Source organism: Lethenteron reissneri, chromosome 44, assembly GCF_015708825.2.
Source record: "Lethenteron reissneri isolate LAM-NWPU_2019-01 chromosome 44, ASM1570882v1, whole genome shotgun sequence".
Taxonomy (NCBI): Eukaryota; Metazoa; Chordata; class Hyperoartia; order Petromyzontiformes; family Petromyzontidae; genus Lethenteron; species Lethenteron reissneri.
The window spans coordinates 7,744,812-7,763,971 of NC_083822.1; the positions used below are offsets into that span (position 1 = coordinate 7,744,812).

Genomic DNA, 19,160 nt, shown 5'->3' on the forward strand with positions numbered 1-19,160 from the left:
GAAGACCATCAGCAGTTAAGGCAGTCACAGGACGGTGCATCGTGTAAACGTGCAAACCAACAACAGCAAAACCACCACCACCACCACCAACAACAACAACAACACACAATTTACACTAATCCCACGCCGAAACGTACCGCAAATGGAATAAAGAACACGGAGTGCTTACACAGAGTCGATAGATGGACGTGGACGGATGTATGGATTTCCACGTGGACTGGGTGAATGTGTGCCTGAACGTGTGGTTGGACAGCTGCGTTGCTGTGAGGCTCAGTGATAAGCTGGTTGGGTGGCTGAATGAACGGCTGGCCGTATTGGAATTTGAGCTGAGGGCTGTGCGAACTCAGGGTATTGTGACTGTGACTTTGTAGGTGTGTGTGTGTGTGCGGCTGTGGGGCTAGGTGCCTAGGTGACTGAGTGGCCGGGGCAGTGGGTGACAAAGTGGCGAAGCGGCTAGGTGACTCGGTGACTTTGTTGCTATAAGACTGGGTGACATAATTACTAAGGTGACTGTTTGACCTCGTGGCCAGGGAACTAGGTGACAACGTGGCTCAGGGGCTAGGTGATCAAGTGACTTAGTTGCTAGGGCATTGGTGACTTAATCGGCTGAGCGGCCGAGGTGACCGGTCGACCGAACGTTTGAGTGACTGCGCGGCAACGGGCAGGTGACCACACGCACCGGTCGGCAATCGCCCTTGCTCTTGGATGCTTTGGGTTTGGTGCCGGGCTTCCCGCTCGGCCGGCTGGCCTGGGACAGGCCGGCGCGGCTTGGCACGGCCACGGTCCCCATCTTGCCGCTCTTCTTCCGCTGAGCGGGAATCGAAACACGGACGACGCACTCCCGTTAACGTTCACTTCGCGCGCGGCAAAGGCAAGAGGCTCACGCCTGATTCGCGATGGCGAATCAGGCGTAGGGTCAGGCGACGTGAGTGTGTGTGTGCGCATGTGGGGAGTGGTATGGTAGAGGTTAGTGGGCTGCGCAACGAACCCGGCTAATCCGCTTAAGGCCAATACCATTGACATCACTACCAGGGAGACAAATACAGGAACCGATAATCAGCTGTGTCGTGATTTTCGGTGGCGATTCGTTTACAAGTTTGGTAGTTTTCATGACAAAGGACGACATGTCCTTGGGCACAACAATCATCATGATCGTCATATTTCCTTTTTATTTTAAATGTCCTTTACTTACCGCTGCCTTCTCTTTCATCTTCGCCTTGCTGGCTCCGCTTGCCGGGCCCGAGCCGTTTCCACCTCCGGTGAGAAAAGCCGACATGGGCAGCGCCGCTCCACCACCACCGCCGCCACCACCGCCGCTACCGCCACCACCACCTCCACCGCCAAGCGTCCACATCCCGGCAGTGCCAAAATCGGCGAAATCCCCTCGCATCGCGCTGTGCGCGGCAGGAGGCCTCGCCACCCTCGGCTTAGTAGGCCTAGGCTTCGACTTTGCCGACTTGGCCATCGGCACGGACGTTTTTGGCGGAGTTGTGCTGGCGCCGGGAGGCCGCGAGAGGCCCGGCAGCAGCTTGGGCCTCTTGCCGGGCCGCGAGATGACGGGCGCGGCCTTTTTGGGTGGCCGAGGGGCGGCCGGAGTGGTCCTTCGCACCTTCACGTCGACCTCCGAGTCAGAAAATTGAGAATCGGTGCCTGGTGTCACGAATAAAAACAAAGACAAAGACGGAGACTATGTTAACAACTGGATCATGTGGGCATGTGGGTACACGTGTGCGTGTACGTGTGTGGGGAGCGGTAGTGTAGCGGTTAGCGTGCTGCGCTATGAACCTGGCGACCCGGGTTCGATTCCCGCTCACGGCTAACACCAGTGACGATTATCTGAACCAGTTCTGGGCCTCTCCTAGGTCGACTCAGCCTTAAATGAGTACCTGGTGCGGTGAGTAAACATCGCCACTCGGGAGACAAAGGCGGTCGGGCGTGGTGCTGGCCACCCACCCCCTCGTTCGTGTACTGTTCCGGCCTTCATAGGTGCTCGCTAACAGCACTTGCCCCCACAGTCTGTTAAGGCTATATGGGGGATCTTTGTCTTTGTATTAGTCTCATCCTTAAATAAGTAACCAGTGCGGTCTGTAAACCTCAGCGCTGGAGAGACAAAGGCGGTTTGGTGTGGTGTTGGCCCACTAATTGCCTCGTGTGCTAGCCTTCATAGGTGCTCGCTAACAGAACTTGCCCCAGCAGTCTGCTAAGGCTACGCGGGGGATCTTTTTTTCGTGCGAGTGTGTTTGTGAATTAATGGTAGCAGTCGTGTCGTGGTTAGCGCGCTGCACTCTGAACCTGCCGACTTTCATCTTGATTCCCGACCACGGCTGATATCAGTGGTAATGGATGAGTGTGTACACGTGTGTGATGTGTGTGGCGCATGTGTGATGCGTGTGCGATGCGTGCACACGCGCGTGATGCGTGTGGCGCGTGCGTGTGGAGCATGTGTGATGCGTATTCGCGCGCGTGAGTGTGAGCGCTTGATGCGTGTGTGCGTGTGCGTGATGCGCGTGTGGCACCTGTGCGTGATGTGTGTGTATGATGTGTGTGTGTGATGTGTGATGTGTGATGTGTGTGTGTGCGTGATTGTGTGTGTGTGATGTGTTGTGTGTGATGTGTGTGTGTGTGTGATGTGTGTGTTGTGTGTGTGTGCGTGATGTGTGTGTGTGATGTGTGTGTGTGATGTGTGTGATGTGTGATGTGTGTGTGTGCGTGATGTGTGTGTGCGTGATGTGTGCGCGTGTGTGGTGTGTGTGTGTGTGATGTGTGTGTGTGATGTGTGTGTGTGATGTGTGTGCGTGGTGTGTGTGTGTGTGATGTGTGTGTGCGTGCGTGATGTGTGTGCGTGATGTGTGTGCGTGATGTGTGTGCGTGGTGTGTGTGTGCGTGATGTGTGTGTGTGTGTGATGTGTGTGTGATGTGTGTGTGTGCGATGTGTGTGTGCGTGATGTGTGTGTGTGATGTGTGTGTGCGTGATGTGTGTGTGTGCGTGATGTGTGTGCGTGATGTGTGTGCGTGGTGTGTGTGTGTGATGTGTGTGTGATGTGTGTGTGTGCGATGTGTGTGTGCGTGATGTGTGTGTGTGATGTGTGTGTGCGTGATGTGTGTGTGTGTGCGTGGTGTGTGTGTGTGTGATGTGTGTGTGCGTGGTGTGTGTGTGATGTGTGTGTGATGTGTGTGTGATGTGTGTGTGATGTGTGTGTGTGCGTGCGTGATGTGTGTGTGTATGTGCAAGTTCCCGTGAGCGTCATGAGTCGAGTGCTGTGATGCCGGACCCATAGGGAGCGAATGCTTTATGAGTTTTTATTCCGCACACAGTTAATTCTCGACAAATTTCCACGCGCTAACTTGGCAGGGTTTGCCTCTCTCCCTCCCCACCACCCCCCTCACCCGACGCCACCATGAATTGAAGCAAGTTCGACAAACAACGGGAGTGAAAAAACGACCGCTGGCTCAGACCACCCACAGAGATACACGCAGAGAAACGTAGACGACACACTCGGACACGTAGACATCGAGACACAAAGACAAAGATCCCCTCCCCCCCTGCACAGCCTTTGGGGGCCAGCACGGCACACGAATGGGTGTGTGCCCAGCACCACGCCCAACCGCCTTTGTCTCCCCAGTGCTGATGTTTCCACACTGTACCAGGCACTTGTTTCAGGCTGAGTCGACCCAGGGGAGGCTCAGGACCAGTTTCTATATTCGTCACTGTTATTGGCAGTGAGTGGGAATTGAACTCGGGCCGCATTACTCTAACTACGACATAACCACTCAAAGTAAAGATACGCACTCAAACGCACACGTAATGATAGACACATATAGACAATACATATTCAGATACATAAGTATTCACACACATAGACACACATCCTTGGTACACACACACACACTCACACAACACAGCAGTCTCACACCCCGGTGTTATTGCGTTCACACCAAACACTTTGAGGCCACATGAAGTGAGGAATGATAGAGGTCAGAAGGTGATGGGACGGACCCAGATGTTATATGTTAACATGTGCAGGCAATAGCGAACTGCACACACATGCATGCATGCACGCACACACACACACATGCATGTAAACAATCGCGTTTACACAAAGGTCCCCAGTATAGCCTTTTCAGGATGTTGGGGCAAGTGCTGTTTGTTAGTGAGCACACTCGGGGCCAGCGCCATGGCTGGCCGCCTTTGTCTCCCCGGTGCTGATGTTTGCAGACCGCACCGGGACGAATCGCCCTAGAAGGAGCCTGTGGAACCGGTGCGGATAATGTGCCGCTGATGAATAAGGGTCGCCGAGTTTCCCTTGAGCGCAGTGTGCGAACCACTTGGCTCCCGCTCCACACACACACAGACACGCATACGAACACGGAGCGCACAGACACACGCACGCACGCCCACACACACGCACGCCGCTACCCCTGGCAATGCTCCCCCGGATGACTGCCCAGACGTCCCTCCTTGCCCCCCATCACCCCCACCCGCTCCACCTCCCACCCCCCCCACCTCACCGCGTTCACCCGAGTTGGCATGAGGCCTCGCTGTGCGTGGAATCGGGCCATGACGGACGCTTTAACGAGCTCTTGCGGCACGCGCGCGCCTGTGTGTGTGCGTGTGTGTAAGTGTACGGTCCGTGTGTGTGTGTGTTGTGTGGTCTATGTATCTGTGTGTCTGTGTGTATATGGGGAGTAGGGAGCGGCAGCGTAGTGGTTTGCACGCTGCGCCACGAACCCGGCCACCCGAGTTCGATTCCTGCGCACGGCTAACACCGGTGACGATTATCTGAACCGGTGCTGGGCCTCCTCTAGGTCGACTCAGCCTCAAATTAGTACCTGGTGCCGTGTGTAGACATCGCCAATAGGGAGACAAAGGCGGTCATGGCGTGGTGCTCACCACCCACCCCCTCGTGTACCTTCATAGGTGCTAGCTAACAGCACTTGCCCCAACAGTGTTACGGTAATATGGGGGAACTTTGTGTGTGTGTATACGGTTTGTGTGTGTCTGTGTGCGATTGTGTACGCACCTACGTATGTTGAACTCCTTCTTACGCACCGTGCGTAAGATGTACGTGCGTGCGTATGTGCGTGGTGCGGTGGCGATCGAGCGCCTTTCATACCCAGCATGCACTGCCGCTCCCTCTTCTTCCGCGCTTTCTGCTTCGCTTCCAGCTGCACCAGGGAGGGCAGCGGGGGGGCCGTGGGGGGCCCCCCGCGGTGGGAGCCCCCCCCAACTGCCGCCCCCCGCCCGGGAGCAGGGCCCCCGAACCCCGCCATGATCCCGGGTCTGAAACACGAGCCAGCCACCTCGTCGTCGTCGTCATCGTCGTCATCGTCGTCGTCGTCGTCCTCGTCATCCATGAGGTCATCCCTGTTGTCATCCTCGTCTTCGTCATCTTCATCGTCGTCATCATCATCCTCATCATCGTCGTCGCTGTAATCGAACCCTGCAACACAGAGGGGGGAGGTATGAACCAGGGTTGAATCATACCACTGTTACGAATACTCTCACCTACGCCCCGAGTTTCCTGGCTGGCTGCTGGCTTGGCTCCTCTCCACCCCAACAGTAACTCTGTTGTCAGTGGCTGCGGGCCCTTGACTAAATAGTTGGGTAACTGGCATCAGAGGGTTTCTCGCGTAACAAATAATTATCAGTCGATTGAATGGAAACGGCGGAAGGCGTGTAAGAGACAGTGACGCCGAATAGCGGAATATTCTTTGAATCGTGGAGAATATAAAAACAAATCACGATACGTATTATCTTGACATTTTATAATTTTTTTCATAAAAGAGCTGATTGCTCTTCGTGCTCTGAGTACAGGAGGATCGTGAGAAGACCGTGACAATCACAGCTGCCTCTTCACTTTCCATTGATCGTTGAATACATTTTTTTTATAATTTGCACCTCGTTTATGGGAAGTTGATGTCCCACGGCTGCCATTGTTCGTATCAGTTTCCATTGTACGACGACGATCATCATCGTCATCATTATTTATAGCGTGTTGTCTTTCCCCCCACACATCCAATTAGCACGGTTGGCTAAGTACGGTGCGAAAGAAGTTCAACATACATACATCGATCGTCATCATCGTGATTTTCACCACCATCATCACCATCGTCATCATCATACATCAACTGATTTAATTAAAACTCAACACGTTGGCGAGAATGTGTTGCGTGTTTTATGACGTTGTGTGTGAGGTTATGCGGACGAGAATGTGCGCGGCACGTGAGAGTGTGTGAGTGAGAGTGTGTGCGTGAGTGAGAGTGTGTGTGTAAGAGTGTGTGTGTAAGAGTGTGTGTGAGAGTGTGTGTGTGTGAGAGAGTGTGTGTAAGAGTGTGTGTGTGTAAGAGTGTGTGTGTGTGAGAGTGTGTGTGTGTGTGGATGCGCGCGCGCGCGCGTGCGTGCGTCCGCGCGTTCGTCCGCTCTCTCCCGAGCGCGCCGCGCTGGCAGAAATCCAAAACACGAGCGAGAATGAGCGAGAGAGAGAGAGACACTTCCCAACGAACGGAATCACCACACTTATGACGCACAATAGCACACATCTCCCCACCCTCTCTCTCTGCACCACCCACCGCTCACCCCAACCTCCCGACCACCCCCTTCCTCGCACCCAGCCACCCCCGGCCGCCGCCGCCACCACCACCAGCCCCCGCTCGAGTACACGTCACACACGCAGCCTTACAAACCAGCTCACGATTTCGCCTCTCCCCCCTCTCTCGCCCCGCTCCCTCTCGCTCTCTCCTGCCATTACTGCCGCCGCATCTGGCAGGCAGCCAGCCCGCGCCGCGATTTGGAATCAGGTGTGTATACACGAGCGGCACACGTGTTTAAATTTAGCCGCGTGATGATACGACACGAAGACAAAGATTCCCTGGTGCCGCTTGAATAGCATGGTGGGTGGTGGGGCGAGGCACGTGTTGTTAGCGAGAGCCGATCAAGGGCGGGTATGGCGTACGACACGCTGCGGGTAACATCACCCGGCCTCAACATTTATTTTACACAGTGCCGCTATGTTAATTTGCATTCTCGCAAACAGCTGCTCATTGAAGGCTGAACAGACCTAGGGGCAGGCCCATGGCGGGTTCAGGTGCCACTGAGGAATCAAAGCCAAGGTGCTGGACCTGTAAGCGCGGTGCGCTGCCCATTGTGCCACAGACAAAGATCCCCCGTATAGCCTCAACGCACTGTTGGAGCAAGTGCTGTCAGCGAGCAGCTGGGGTGGGTGGCCAGCACCACTCCTCGACCGAAACATCGCGCCAGGTACTCATTTGACCGGTTCAGATATAACCGTCGCCGGCGTTGGACCGTGAGCGGGAATCGAACTCGGGTGGCCGTGTTCGTAGCGCTGCGCGATGACCGTCCGCTCATCGCAGCTCACGCACGTGGACACACGTTGGCACGCGCCAAATCGAAGGCCCAACATATAGACGACTGCCTTTTAGAAATGGTTGGGGCAAGTGCTGTTAGGAAGCAAAGGTCCCTTGTCACCACCACGCACACCTGGCCCCACCTTTGTCTCCCCAGCGCCGATGTGCTTTCATAGCCCGAGTTGCACAAGGGAAGAAGCAACACAAGCGATTGATACTACCCGCCACTGATGGGTTTTGTTTTTTTTACCCGAGGCTGGGAATCCAAGCCGGGTAGGCGGTGCGCTAACCACTGCGCCACCGTTCCGTCCGATCTTTCACTGCGTTGGCCAGAACGTCACGGGGAAGCTGTCGCGATTTAAGAGGCGTCTAAAATTACCGCTGCCTGTGTTCGTGGCTTGATGCAAAGCCAGTGGCATTTGCTTCGCGTGCGTGTATTCCACGGGTTCATGTTTTTCACCCCCAGAATGAATATTATCATGTAATTACGTGTACGTTCGAATGCAGCAGTTTCTTTTAAAATGCATTTTAAATGCATCATTATCCCCCAAAAAACAACCACAGCCACAGAGGCACACTTAATCCCTGCACAGCGCAAACACACAAACACAAGCATATGCTCACACATACATAAACAAGACAAAGATTCCCTGCATAGCCTTTAACAGATTGTTGAGCAAGTGCTGTTAGCGAGCACATACGAAGGCCGGCACGGCACACGAGGGGGTGGGTGGGAGTGCAGCACTACGCCCGGCCGCCTTTGTCTCCCTCGCGGCGATGTTTACTACGCACCGCAACCAGGTACTCATTTGAGGCTGAGTCAACCTAGCGGCAGCCCACGACCGGTTCAGACAATCACCACCGGTGCCGGCCGTGATCGGGAATTGAACTCGCGTCGCCATGTTCGTAGCGCGATGCGCTTACCGCTACGCTACCGCTCCCCGCCACACGCACACATACACACAAATATAAAGATCCCCCGTATAGCCTGAACAGACTGTAGGGGCAATTGCTGTTAGCGAGCACCTATGAAGGCCAGCACGGCACACGAGGGGGTGAGTGGCCAGCACCACGCCCGACCGCCTTTGTCTCCCTAGTGGTGATGTTTACACACCTCACCAGGTAGTCATTTGAGGCTGAGTCGACCTAGGGGAGGCCCAGGACCGGTTCAGATAATCGTCACTGGTGTTGGCCGTGAGCGGGAATCGAACTCGGGTCGCCAGGTTGATATCGCAGCGCGCAAACCGCTGCACTACCGCTCCCCATACACACACACACGCAGACAAACACGCACACATACACACACGCAGACAAACACGCACACATACACACACGTAGACAAACACGCACACATACACACACGCACACATACACGCACGCAGACAAACACGCACACATACACACACGCGCGCCGCACTCAAGCATTTGGTCGCGTAATAACGAGCGTCTCCTAATGAGAGCGCCACCATTACCATTCCCCGCGTTCACATCGCCTGATGGTTTGAGGACATTTCTGAGCACAGAGGCTGCGCTCCTAATTGATGTCGCACATTAGCGGCACGCAGTCACTCGCGCCGCATTTTATTTCCTCTTTTTTTTTACCACCTTAACCCTCCGCCCCCACCCTCCCGTCCTCCCCACCGCCCCCACTGGGCTGAGCGCCCGATGAGAGTGTAAAGCCCCCACACGCGCGCACGCGGGCAGAGAAAATCATCTTGGAATTCAGTAAGAAACATCGGCGAACGCCGGCCACAAAGCCAAGGCCAGCCGCGATGATACCGCCCGACCACAACGCCAATCCTAACACTCGTGCCAACCGCAGTGCCAATTCAAGGTCCGGTGCCAACTCTCAACTGTAACCCAACCACACCTGCGATGCCAACCCTGAGCCCAACAACAAACAAAGAACGTCCGATGTTAACCCCCCAATTGTAACGGCGGCACCACCGGCGCAAACGTTGAACGCCATCAACAACTCCAACGCGGTTGCAACCCAGCGAGGCGTGAGCTAATCTCCATCCGTTCCACGCTCCCTTCCCGGTGGGTGGATGTCCGGCAGGAGCCATAAGCCTGGCTCGCCAGGAGAAGGCGGCTCAGAAAAGTGTGGACTGGTCTCGTCTGTAGGCAGGGCTTCATATCAGCCAAGGCTTTCTGGGGCTGAGCTCCAGAAAATACATGACCACCCAAATATGGGGGTGGGGAGTTATGGGAAGAGGAGGGAGGGGAGGGGGGAAAGAAGTTGGTTGCAGGGAGGAGAGGAGGGGGGGGGCGCGTGGAAAATATTCCATTCCAATATAAGTGCCACTAACAGCGATGCTCATTCAATCAATTTGAGCCCCCTTATTTATGCAGCTGACAAGAGCATTGAGATTCATTCTCTCTAGCTCCGCGATGGGTGGACTCGAGAAGAGAATGGAGGGGGAGGAGTGGGGGAAGGGAAGGGTAAAATCTGGACCGCGGTCAAGTCGAGCGGTACCTCCCCGACGCTAGCGCGCTCCCTCCGAGCCCCGCGCTCCGCTCCGCACGCCCGTAATGGGGCTCGTTTTAAAATTTATAGCGAAGGAGCGAGTGGCGCTTGGGTGCTTGACAGGCACCCCCCCCAACCCCCCCCCCACTGCCTGCCCCCCACTCACAGCCCCCCACCGCCCATTGCCCCCCGCCCCACCCCACCCACCCGCCGCCCCCACTGGCTGACTGCCCAAAAAAATCAGCGGCTCATATTCGAGCTCCGGGTCTTCACCTGCCAAACAGTGAGCACTGCACGGCGCGGTACTGTGGCTTCAAACTCCACGCGTGCATGCAAGTACAAAGGCAAAGATCCCGCCGTATAGCCTCGGGGGCAAGTGCTGTTAGCGAGCACCTATGAAGGCCGGAACGGCACACGAGGCGGTAACTGGCCAGCACAACGCCCAGCCAAGCGGACTGCTCCACTCCCGCTCCACTCCACACGCGGACAAACACACGCCACGTAGGCAACGGCTTCCACCGTCTCCGCTCGCCCATTCATTGTTTCTCTTAAAGGCACACGGGCGGTGTGTGTGTGGGCTCATAACCAGTTTCATGTTCTGGCTTCAGGCCTTGACGTAACAGCCAAAACACAGCGAATGGCCCTCCCGGCAATTACGGCAGTTTGTCGGCAATCGAGAGACGAGACCGCCACGGTTTTAACAAAAAAGAAAACGACGAATATTTACATTCACAACTGTGTGTCCTGAGCCATATAATCATAATGGTGGGGAGATGTTAACTATTTCGCCTGGTATACAGCAGGTCTTGGATTAGATCCCGACTGATGTGTGCTCTATATTTGGAGTTTGCACGTTTCCCCATGGTCGCGTGGAATTTTCTCTGGGTCCTCGCGGTTTTTCCCTCCACGTTGAGAATCAACATCACGCATTTAGAGTATTTGGCTGCTGTAGATTGACGAGTGATACGCCACTTAATTGAGCTATCATTTGTGGCCATGTCGCTTCTGATAAAGAGCTATACAGCTCAGTGGGCCTTACCTGGTTAAAATAAAACTAGTTGAGTTTTAGCTTAAATCACATGCTTACAAACGCCCAGATCCTGGGTGTGAACCTGGGCTTGAGATCCTGAGTCTGAATCCTGGGTGTTAATCAGATCCTGGCATTAGATCCCTTTGTGTGCACCTGGGCATCGACCATCCCTGCTTTCTCAAGCGTAGAAAGTTGATGGTCTCAGCGCTGGTGGCCACCAAGTCGGCCGTGGCCAGCGAATCGAACGTGACCACGCGACACCGCTCCCCACACTGCCCCACCCCGCCCCCCCTATTCACAAACACGGATCGCGAATATTGCCGAGTCAGAGAGCGAGCGATCGGTAGCCAAGGCAGGGAATGGCCGTAGCAGCCAGGGGGCAAAGCCACGAGAAACCCAACCCCAGGTAAATAGGTAATTCAGTAACAATCCGGCCCGGTGGCAGATTAAGTGTTCATACTTCCCTTGACAGCTTTCAAAACAGAGGGGCCTCATTACAGCCAGGTCCGACGTGGGTTTGTTTAACCAAACAAGGTGCGTGCGCGCGGTCCTTTGCTAAGCCCCGTAATCCGAACTAAAGCAGCCGACGTGAATTTTTATTTTCTTTTTCAATTTTCCCAATGATGTATCCTAGGGCGAGGGGAGGTGGGGGGAGTGGAGGGCTGAGTAATAGGGGCGATTGCCCCTACCACTTCTTTGAAACTATTAAAAAAAATCGTATTTTATCCAGTGAGTATACGTATAATGTATTTTTTATATTATTCTAGGGCCTCCTTTAAAAAGCTTAGAATTTTGGGAGTGAACTCCCCCCCCCCAAACACCCCCCACCCACCTCCCCCGACCTTTGGGGAGTCTCCAGGTCGGCCTCTGTGCTGCTGCTACCTACAGCTGCTGTTATTTTTCTGCACACCATCACCACCAGCACCACACACGCGCACACAAAGGCTTAGCCTGAAAAATCCAAATGCTTAATATGCAGCGCAATGGAATTAGCCCCACGTGAACGCACGCGTCCGCCCATCAGGGGCGGGAGTTGAATCCAATAGCAGGCAGCCACGACGTAGCAGCAGTAGCAACAGAAATTAGCTTTGCTAATTGCATTTTTTTTCCATGTAGATAATTGAGACAGGTCTCCAAAACGTGCCATCTCTCTACTCCGGCGAAATAAAATCGACCCGACATGCACAGGCAGGTCCATTCCATAGCCATGTGGAATTTCCACCCCCGATTCATGGCTCATTTGAGCAGGAAGCCATCCTTAACCAGACATTGAATATCAACAATACACAACCTATGCTGTCTCTTCCACACTGTGAAGGTCGTTATGTGACCATACTTCATCACACTGAACGAGTTGGTGAAGGCGTGGAGCATAGACATGGGGTAACAGAAGTACAGTACAACAATGTATATATGTATGCACTGCACTCTGCTCACACACTCACTGGCCCACTCAACCACCCACTTATCCACTCACCCACTCACCCACATGCTCACCCACCCACTCGCTCACCCACCCACTCAGCAACTTAAGCCACTCTCTCAACAAAACCGCACCCACCTCGTTCGTAAAATTCCACCGAGCTCACGTCCTCATCGTCCTCTTCTTCATCATCATCATCATCGTCGTCATCATCATCATCGTCGTCGTCGTCATCATCATCATCGTTGCTGTCGTCGCTGTCGTCGGGGAAGCGCGCCGGGTAGACGATGCGCACCGCCCTCGCGTGACTCTTGGCGCCAGGCGCCCCACCGCCGTTCCCGCCGGCGTCGCCGCTCGCTCCCGACCGCGCCTTCGCAGTGCCCGTGCCACCGCCCCGCGGGCCGCCTCTTCCCGCCGCCGCCGACGCCATCGCCGATGCCAGCGTGGGCCCCGGCGCCGGCCGGCGTGCGCCGCTCTTGGCGGTGGCGCGGGGCGGGTTTGGCGACGGCGCCGGCACGGGAGCCGGCTTCTTCTTTGGCGTCGTCATCGTTGCGGCAGCGCCAGTCGCCGCGCCCATCGTGGAGGAGGAGTTTTTGGAGGCGGCCACCGAGGAGAAGTCAGGAGTGGAGAGGGAGGGCCAGCGATCCGCGGTCACGGGCTCGTAGTCGGACGCGCTGCCTGCGGGGCGGGCGAGTTGGTGAGAGGGTGGGCGAGTGGGTCGGTAGGTGTCCATTGGGTTGGTGAGTGAGTATGCGAGTGGTTGATAGGGCGAGTGGGCGAGTGGGTGTTTTCGTAGGAGAGTGGGTGAGAGAGAGAGAATGAGTGGGTGGGTGAGTAGATAAATGAGTGAGTGGGCGGATGGGCGAGTGGTTGAAAGAGCGAGTAGGCGGGTGGGTATGCGGGACAGACATTGGGTGAGCAAGTCACGAGTGATTAGGTGAGCGTGCGTCGCTCACCTGGATCGGGCCTGGCGGGGGCCGGCTGTGCGACGTCCGCCCTGGCTCTGGCACCAGTGTCCACTCCGGCTGCCGCTGCTGCCCCCCCCTTCGCCCCCGCCCGGGCTCCGGCTCCGGTGGTGGTCGTGCGCTCCTTCTTGCCAGATTTCGCCGGCGAGGTCTTGGTGACCGCGCCCGGGGCAGAGTTCACAGTTCCAGAAGTCAGAGCCGCCCTCTTCCCTCCGTCATTCAAATTCTTCTTTTTCTTGTTCTTTCCAGGCGCCGGCAGTGACGAGGACGAGGAGGAGTTGGGCGAGGAGGAGGAGGAGGATGGTGGTTGTACCGAAGATGACGATGAGGACGTTGCCGGCGGCGGCAGTGGTGGTTGTGGTGTTGGTGGTGGTGGTGGTGCCGTTGCGGTGCTGGGTGGCGCCGGGGAGCGAGTCTGGCCCTTGGGTTTGCGCGGCGATGGTGACGTCGTGTCGACACTTTTTGCCTTCGTTCTCTTTTTGGGCTGCGCGAGCTTCTGTCGGATAGAGGACATGTCATCAATATACATCATCAGCATCATCATCACCGTGGTCATTGTCATCATAGTCATCGTCATCATCGTTATTGTCATCATCTTCATGATCAATATCATTCGATGTTGTTATCATCATCGTAATCATCACGGTCATCATCACCCAGAGTCCATACAAATGTTTATCAGGAGGCTCCTGCATTGGGATATTTTGCCCAACACCAATTTACATGCAATGTTATTTTCCCCTTCAATACTATGGGAGGGAAACTGGAAAACCCATGCAGAACAGGTGGGGGGGGGGGGGCAGCATAGAAACGCCACACGGAGAAAGGTGCGCCCTATTTAGGGATCGAACCCTGACACCATCGGCGCTCACCCCATGCAGGCCGTTGGGCAGGGACACGCTGATCCCGCCGCAACGCCATCGTCGTCCACGCCGCCCCGTGTTTTACCCGCGACCGCCGCTGTTGTTTGTGCCGGTGCTGGGTGTGCGGTTGGAGATGAATCTATTCATTCGCTTTGCCTATTCATTTGTGAAACCTCCGTCTGCGCGACCCGGCAAACAACAGCAGCCGTCACTTGCAGAGAAAGGTCGTTCATTTCGAATCGCTTGGGAGGTTGGTTCCATTAGGTTATTTATTTTTACTTCTGCCCTGTCGAATTATTTTTTTAATCGAAGCGATGCTCCTCCTGCTCCTCCTAAAGAGGCACGACGAGGCATCGTTTTCCAGGCCCTGGGGCAATTCCACGTTCCCATGGCGGAGGCGAGTAAAGTGGTGGTGCTCATTTTATCATCCCCCAGAGTCAACCACCACAGCCAACTCTCAACCATCTGCTTGCATGCCGCTTGCTCTACCCACCCCCCCCCCCCCCCCCACACAATTGAGTGTATCATTTGAGTTTTTTTTTTACAAATGTGTTCATTTATCTTCATCATCATCATTACCATCGTGATTATTCTGACGATGACGACGATGATGATTATTAACTACGGATTCCTGGCCGCGGCTGGTATTTCATGGCAACGAGCGCGACAAGGGAGCACGTTGCCAGTGGCCTGGCAACGTGCTCCCTTGTTTTTCCCAGGAAAGCCACGCTGAGTCCTGCTAAGTGTTTCACGGAATGGGGGGGGGGGGGGGGGCGTGGACCAATTAGCGATTTGCATAATTTCAACTGTAAGCTGTATGTATGCATGTATATTGAACTTCTTTCGCACCATACGTAGCACACCGTACTAATTGGAGGTGCGGTGGAAGGACAACAAACGAAACACAACAAGCAATCGAGTAATTTGCGGTGTAATTTGAATCTAATTTGGCAAATTTGAACCATGAGGCCCACTCACGGTGATCTTGAATGTCCAGTGTGAAGCAGAAGGCTCGTACTGAATGCGTAATACACCCGCAGCATTAACCAGGATGACCTGCCACATTCGAACCATGCACCACTGCGAGATCATCGACTCACGCGAGGAACCAGTTCAAACACATCCAGGATTCCAGCAGTAATAACCAGGGTGTCTCAAGGGCTCCACCCGCACGCACCTCTGCAGCTAACCGGCAGTGCGTGCCATGAACATGGCGGGCCAAGTTCGATTCCCGCACAGGGTTCCCCCCGAACGCCTCTCGCCCGCGACGCATTCCCTACCTCGGCACGAGCGGCTTTTCCGGCCGCCCCCTGCGGGTTCCTTGCCACCACCTTCGTCCTCCCGCCACCGCCGCTACCACTGCCGCCGCCGCCACCGCCGCCGCCCTCCGATTCTCGCTCCTTACGCCGCCTCCTGCCGGCACCGGCGGCGTCGGAGCGACCACCGCGCCGCGGTTTCTTCCGCCGAGGGGGCAAAGCGGCGGCGGCGCCGTCGTCGTTGCCGTCGCCGCCATCGCCGTCCTCGTGGCTCTCGCCGCCCTCCGACTGCGCCGGCGCCGCTTTGCCGGAGGCCCTGGGACGACGATCGCGGATCGAGCGGCGGAAACACCGGCTTTGTTTGTGAGCGCTTTACAACCAAAGTTGTTCGTGCAACAGCTCTGTCCGTCCATCTGTAAATATTCTTCTTCTTTCATCTGCCCGTAGGTTCCTTCATTCCATCCATACGTCTGTCTGTCGGTCTGTCTGCCCATCCCGTCTATTATGGGGTGGCGCAATCAGTTCGCGAAAATGCCATCCAATACAAACCAAACTGTAAGATCAAGTTGTGTTGCTATTCGCTAGAGGGACTATTTTAAAGTATGCAAACACATTTATCCCAGGCAGCCACCCATTGGCTTCCCTCCAGCTAATTAAATACTTGGGAGGACAATGCGCACACCCCATCAAAGTATTTTAATGATTTACGTCTTTTTTTAATTTACACATATATGGTGTCCATTCACTCGCCCACTTGCTAGCATGCTAGCCTGCTTCACTCACTTGTCTCCCCCCGAGGAGTCGCAGAGCCGATGGAGAGGAGAGGGGGGACCGCTCGATGCCTGGCGCCGTTTCCTCGGCCGTCCGGGCCCACGCCGTGCCCCACAGCAGCCACGACGCTTCTCATCCCTGACAGAGGAGCGCGTGCACACAAAGATCCCCCGTATAGCCTTAGCAGACTGTTGGGGCAAGTGATTTTAGCGAGCACCTATGAAGGCCGGCACAGCACGCGAGGGGGTGGGTGGCCAGCACCACGCCCGGTCGGCTTTGTCTCCCAAGTGCCAATGTTTACACACCGCACCAGGTACTCATTTGAGGCCGAGTCGACCCAAGAATGGTTCAGATAAATCGTCACCGGTGTTGGCCGTGAGCAGAAATCGAACACCGGCCACCAGGTTCGTAGCGCAGCACGCTATCCGCTACACTACCACGCAGCTTCTCATCCCTGACGGAGGTGCGTGCACACGCACACAAACATAGACACTCACACACCACACAGAGATCAGACTTGTAGCCTGTAACAGCCCTTTTCCACAGGCACATCCGAGCCGAGCACGCGCTGGGCCCTCGCCATTTGGGCGTTTTGAAGTTTTTCCACTGCTCCGCTTGCCGAGCCGCGCCAGAACTAAACTGTGATGTGCCGCTGACCTCATAAGAAGAAGCCTGAATCCGTCTCGGGGCCAAGCAGGTCCCGGAGTGGGGCTGAAGACACTTCCATTGCATGTGATGTCTGCGTCATGGCATGGTTTCTACGGTGCCGAAAACTCTGAGTTGGCGATAGTGGTGGCGCAACGGCGATCGCGGTCGCGCCGGGGACTCACCGCCAGTCACGGCGGCGCTGCAACCGAGCGACGTCGCGCTGTTTGTCGCGGTAGCGGCGCTGAACCTCGGCCAAGCGCACGCGCAGCTCCAGCTCCAGCGGCTCCAGCAGCTCAGGGCCCCCCCTTAGGGGGCACGGCTGTTGAGCGCGGCAGGAGGAAGGGGGGGTTGCAGGCAGGAGTGGAGTGGAGGGGATGGATACAGTTAGCCGTATAGACTAACACACACATATTGATAACAACAACAAAAACAACAAAAACAACTCACACTCGGCATTGTGGAGACACAAGCAACCCGGCATCGCTGATGGCACTGCGCCCCAACAGCCTGTTAAAGGCTGCACGGGGCGGCGTTTGCCATCGCGCGTTCGCCCCGACACCCTCCGGCAAACTCACCGGCTCCTCCTTGCGGGGGCACCAGCACGGCGGGGCCACCGCGGCGGCGGAGGCGGAGGCCGCCACCTTCCGGCGCTTGTCGTTCCACTGACGCACGACTCGCGCGTGCGTCAGCGCCGAGAGGGCGGCGCGCTCGCGCGCGGCCTGCGCCAACTCGGCGCCGGCCACGCCGAGCAGCACCTGCAGGGCCGAGGCGCGACGTCGCGACCCCGGGGTGGCGGCGGCGGTGATACCGCGCGAATCGCCTGGCTGGCAGAAGCCTGGCGATCGAGACAGGGGAGGAGGAGGGGGGTGGGGGTTGCAAATGTCTCGTTCGTATCGGATCGTCTGAGAGCAACCGCTCCTCGCCTTCCCTCCAGCCCATTGTAGAAGAACAGGACAGACGGACAATTGGAGGGACGGAGAGTCTGTGTTCGTTCGGACACGTGGACAAATGCACAAGCAGGCGTACGGACGGACAAACAGGGGGGAAAATGGATGGCAGACACTGACCGGACACAGATAGACAGACACACACAGGGACGATGTATTAATAGGCACACGTACGTACGCAACGGCAGACACACGTGCAGATGCACAGGCGTACAAGCGGAGAGACGTGCAGATAGACGCAAAAAGCGGAGACAAGGATTGATACTCAGACACAGGGACAATTGGGCAGATGAACAGACATAAATCGTGGTTGGATGAGCAAGCGTACACAACGAGAGACACACGCAGGCACACAAAGATGGACGGTTACACTCCCACTCCACACTCTCACACACTGCCTCCCCGCTTCCCTCCCCCGCGCTCTCACCGGTCAGCCCCGTGACGCTCTTGCCATCCATGCGCATGAGCGCCAGCTCGCTGAGCAGCGAGATGCCCTGCAGCCCGGCGAGCCGGTCCCACGGCAGAGGCGCGCCAGCGCCGGGCGCGCACGCCAACCCATCCGGCTCCGGCACCAGCACCGGTTCCGTCTTGCCGAGACACACCATCACCAGCGTGTTGAGGCCGCTCATGGGGTCCTCGGGCTCGAAGCCGAGGCACAGAGACTCGGCGAGACGCGCCAGCGGGCTGTCGTGGAAGTCGCGGCAGCGCGGCCGCACTAGCAGAGCGACCGCCGGCGCCGGCGCCACCGCACAATCATCCTCGCCGCTGTGGCCCTTGAAGACATCACCCGGGTCGACTCGGCCGTCCTTGGCTCTGCGCTGCTCATTCAACGGCGCCGGTGACGGTTTTGCGGCGGCGGTGTCAGCGGCGGCAATGGCGCCAGCGCCGAGCTGTGCGGCGAGCGATTCTGACGACGCCGACGCTGCGACCGCTTCGCACGCGGCTGCGCAACTGCCCGGCTGCTCCAGTTCCGGAGAGGCCGCGTCTCGCCGGCTCACCAGCGCAGGTGGCAAAACGGTCGCCGTCGGCGCCGGCGCCGGGCTCGCGTCTCGAGACGACACGGCCGCTGCCGCTCGCGCCTCCCCCTCTTCCGCCGTCTCCCCTCTCCGTGGCTCCGCAACGATTTCTTTGTCGCCCTCATGCGATCGGACGAGGGCGATCGCGGCGGCATCGCCGCCGTCGTCTTTCCTGCCAGCGCCGGAGTTGGAGCCGGTGGGTGAGGTGGGCGAGGCGGGCGAGGCCGGTGGCGCGGCGCCGGGCGCACGGGACTGCGACGCCGAGTCGAACGGCCGGTGGAGCCGCGCCTCGCCGGGAGACGGGGCGGCGATGGTGGCCGACGCCTCCTCGGCATGGAACGGCGCCTCCGGGAAAGCGGCATTTGCTGACTCCAGCGCAAAGTCTCCCGGTTTGTCTGCGGTTTTCAAA

At 56.8% G+C, this 19,160-nt stretch overlaps 1 protein-coding gene across 1 annotated transcript in view; it reads right to left on the minus strand.

Annotated features, from left to right (window-relative positions):
• Nucleotides 1-19,160, minus strand: part of LOC133353449 (trinucleotide repeat-containing gene 18 protein-like) — a 130,577-nt gene that overhangs the window by 19,583 nt on the left and 91,834 nt on the right. Inside the window, exons 12-21 of the mRNA XM_061569712.1 lie at nt 18,163-19,146; nt 17,364-17,623; nt 16,971-17,107; nt 16,153-16,278; nt 15,394-15,685; nt 13,242-13,746; nt 12,424-12,963; nt 5,115-5,441; nt 1,193-1,650; nt 680-808 (exon numbers count right to left, since the gene is read on the minus strand). Of these exons, the coding sequence (XP_061425696.1) occupies nt 680-808; nt 1,193-1,650; nt 5,115-5,441; nt 12,424-12,963; nt 13,242-13,746; nt 15,394-15,685; nt 16,153-16,278; nt 16,971-17,107; nt 17,364-17,623; nt 18,163-19,146 (3,758 nt within the window). The remainder of the gene's footprint in view (nt 1-679; nt 809-1,192; nt 1,651-5,114; nt 5,442-12,423; nt 12,964-13,241; nt 13,747-15,393; nt 15,686-16,152; nt 16,279-16,970; nt 17,108-17,363; nt 17,624-18,162; nt 19,147-19,160) is intronic.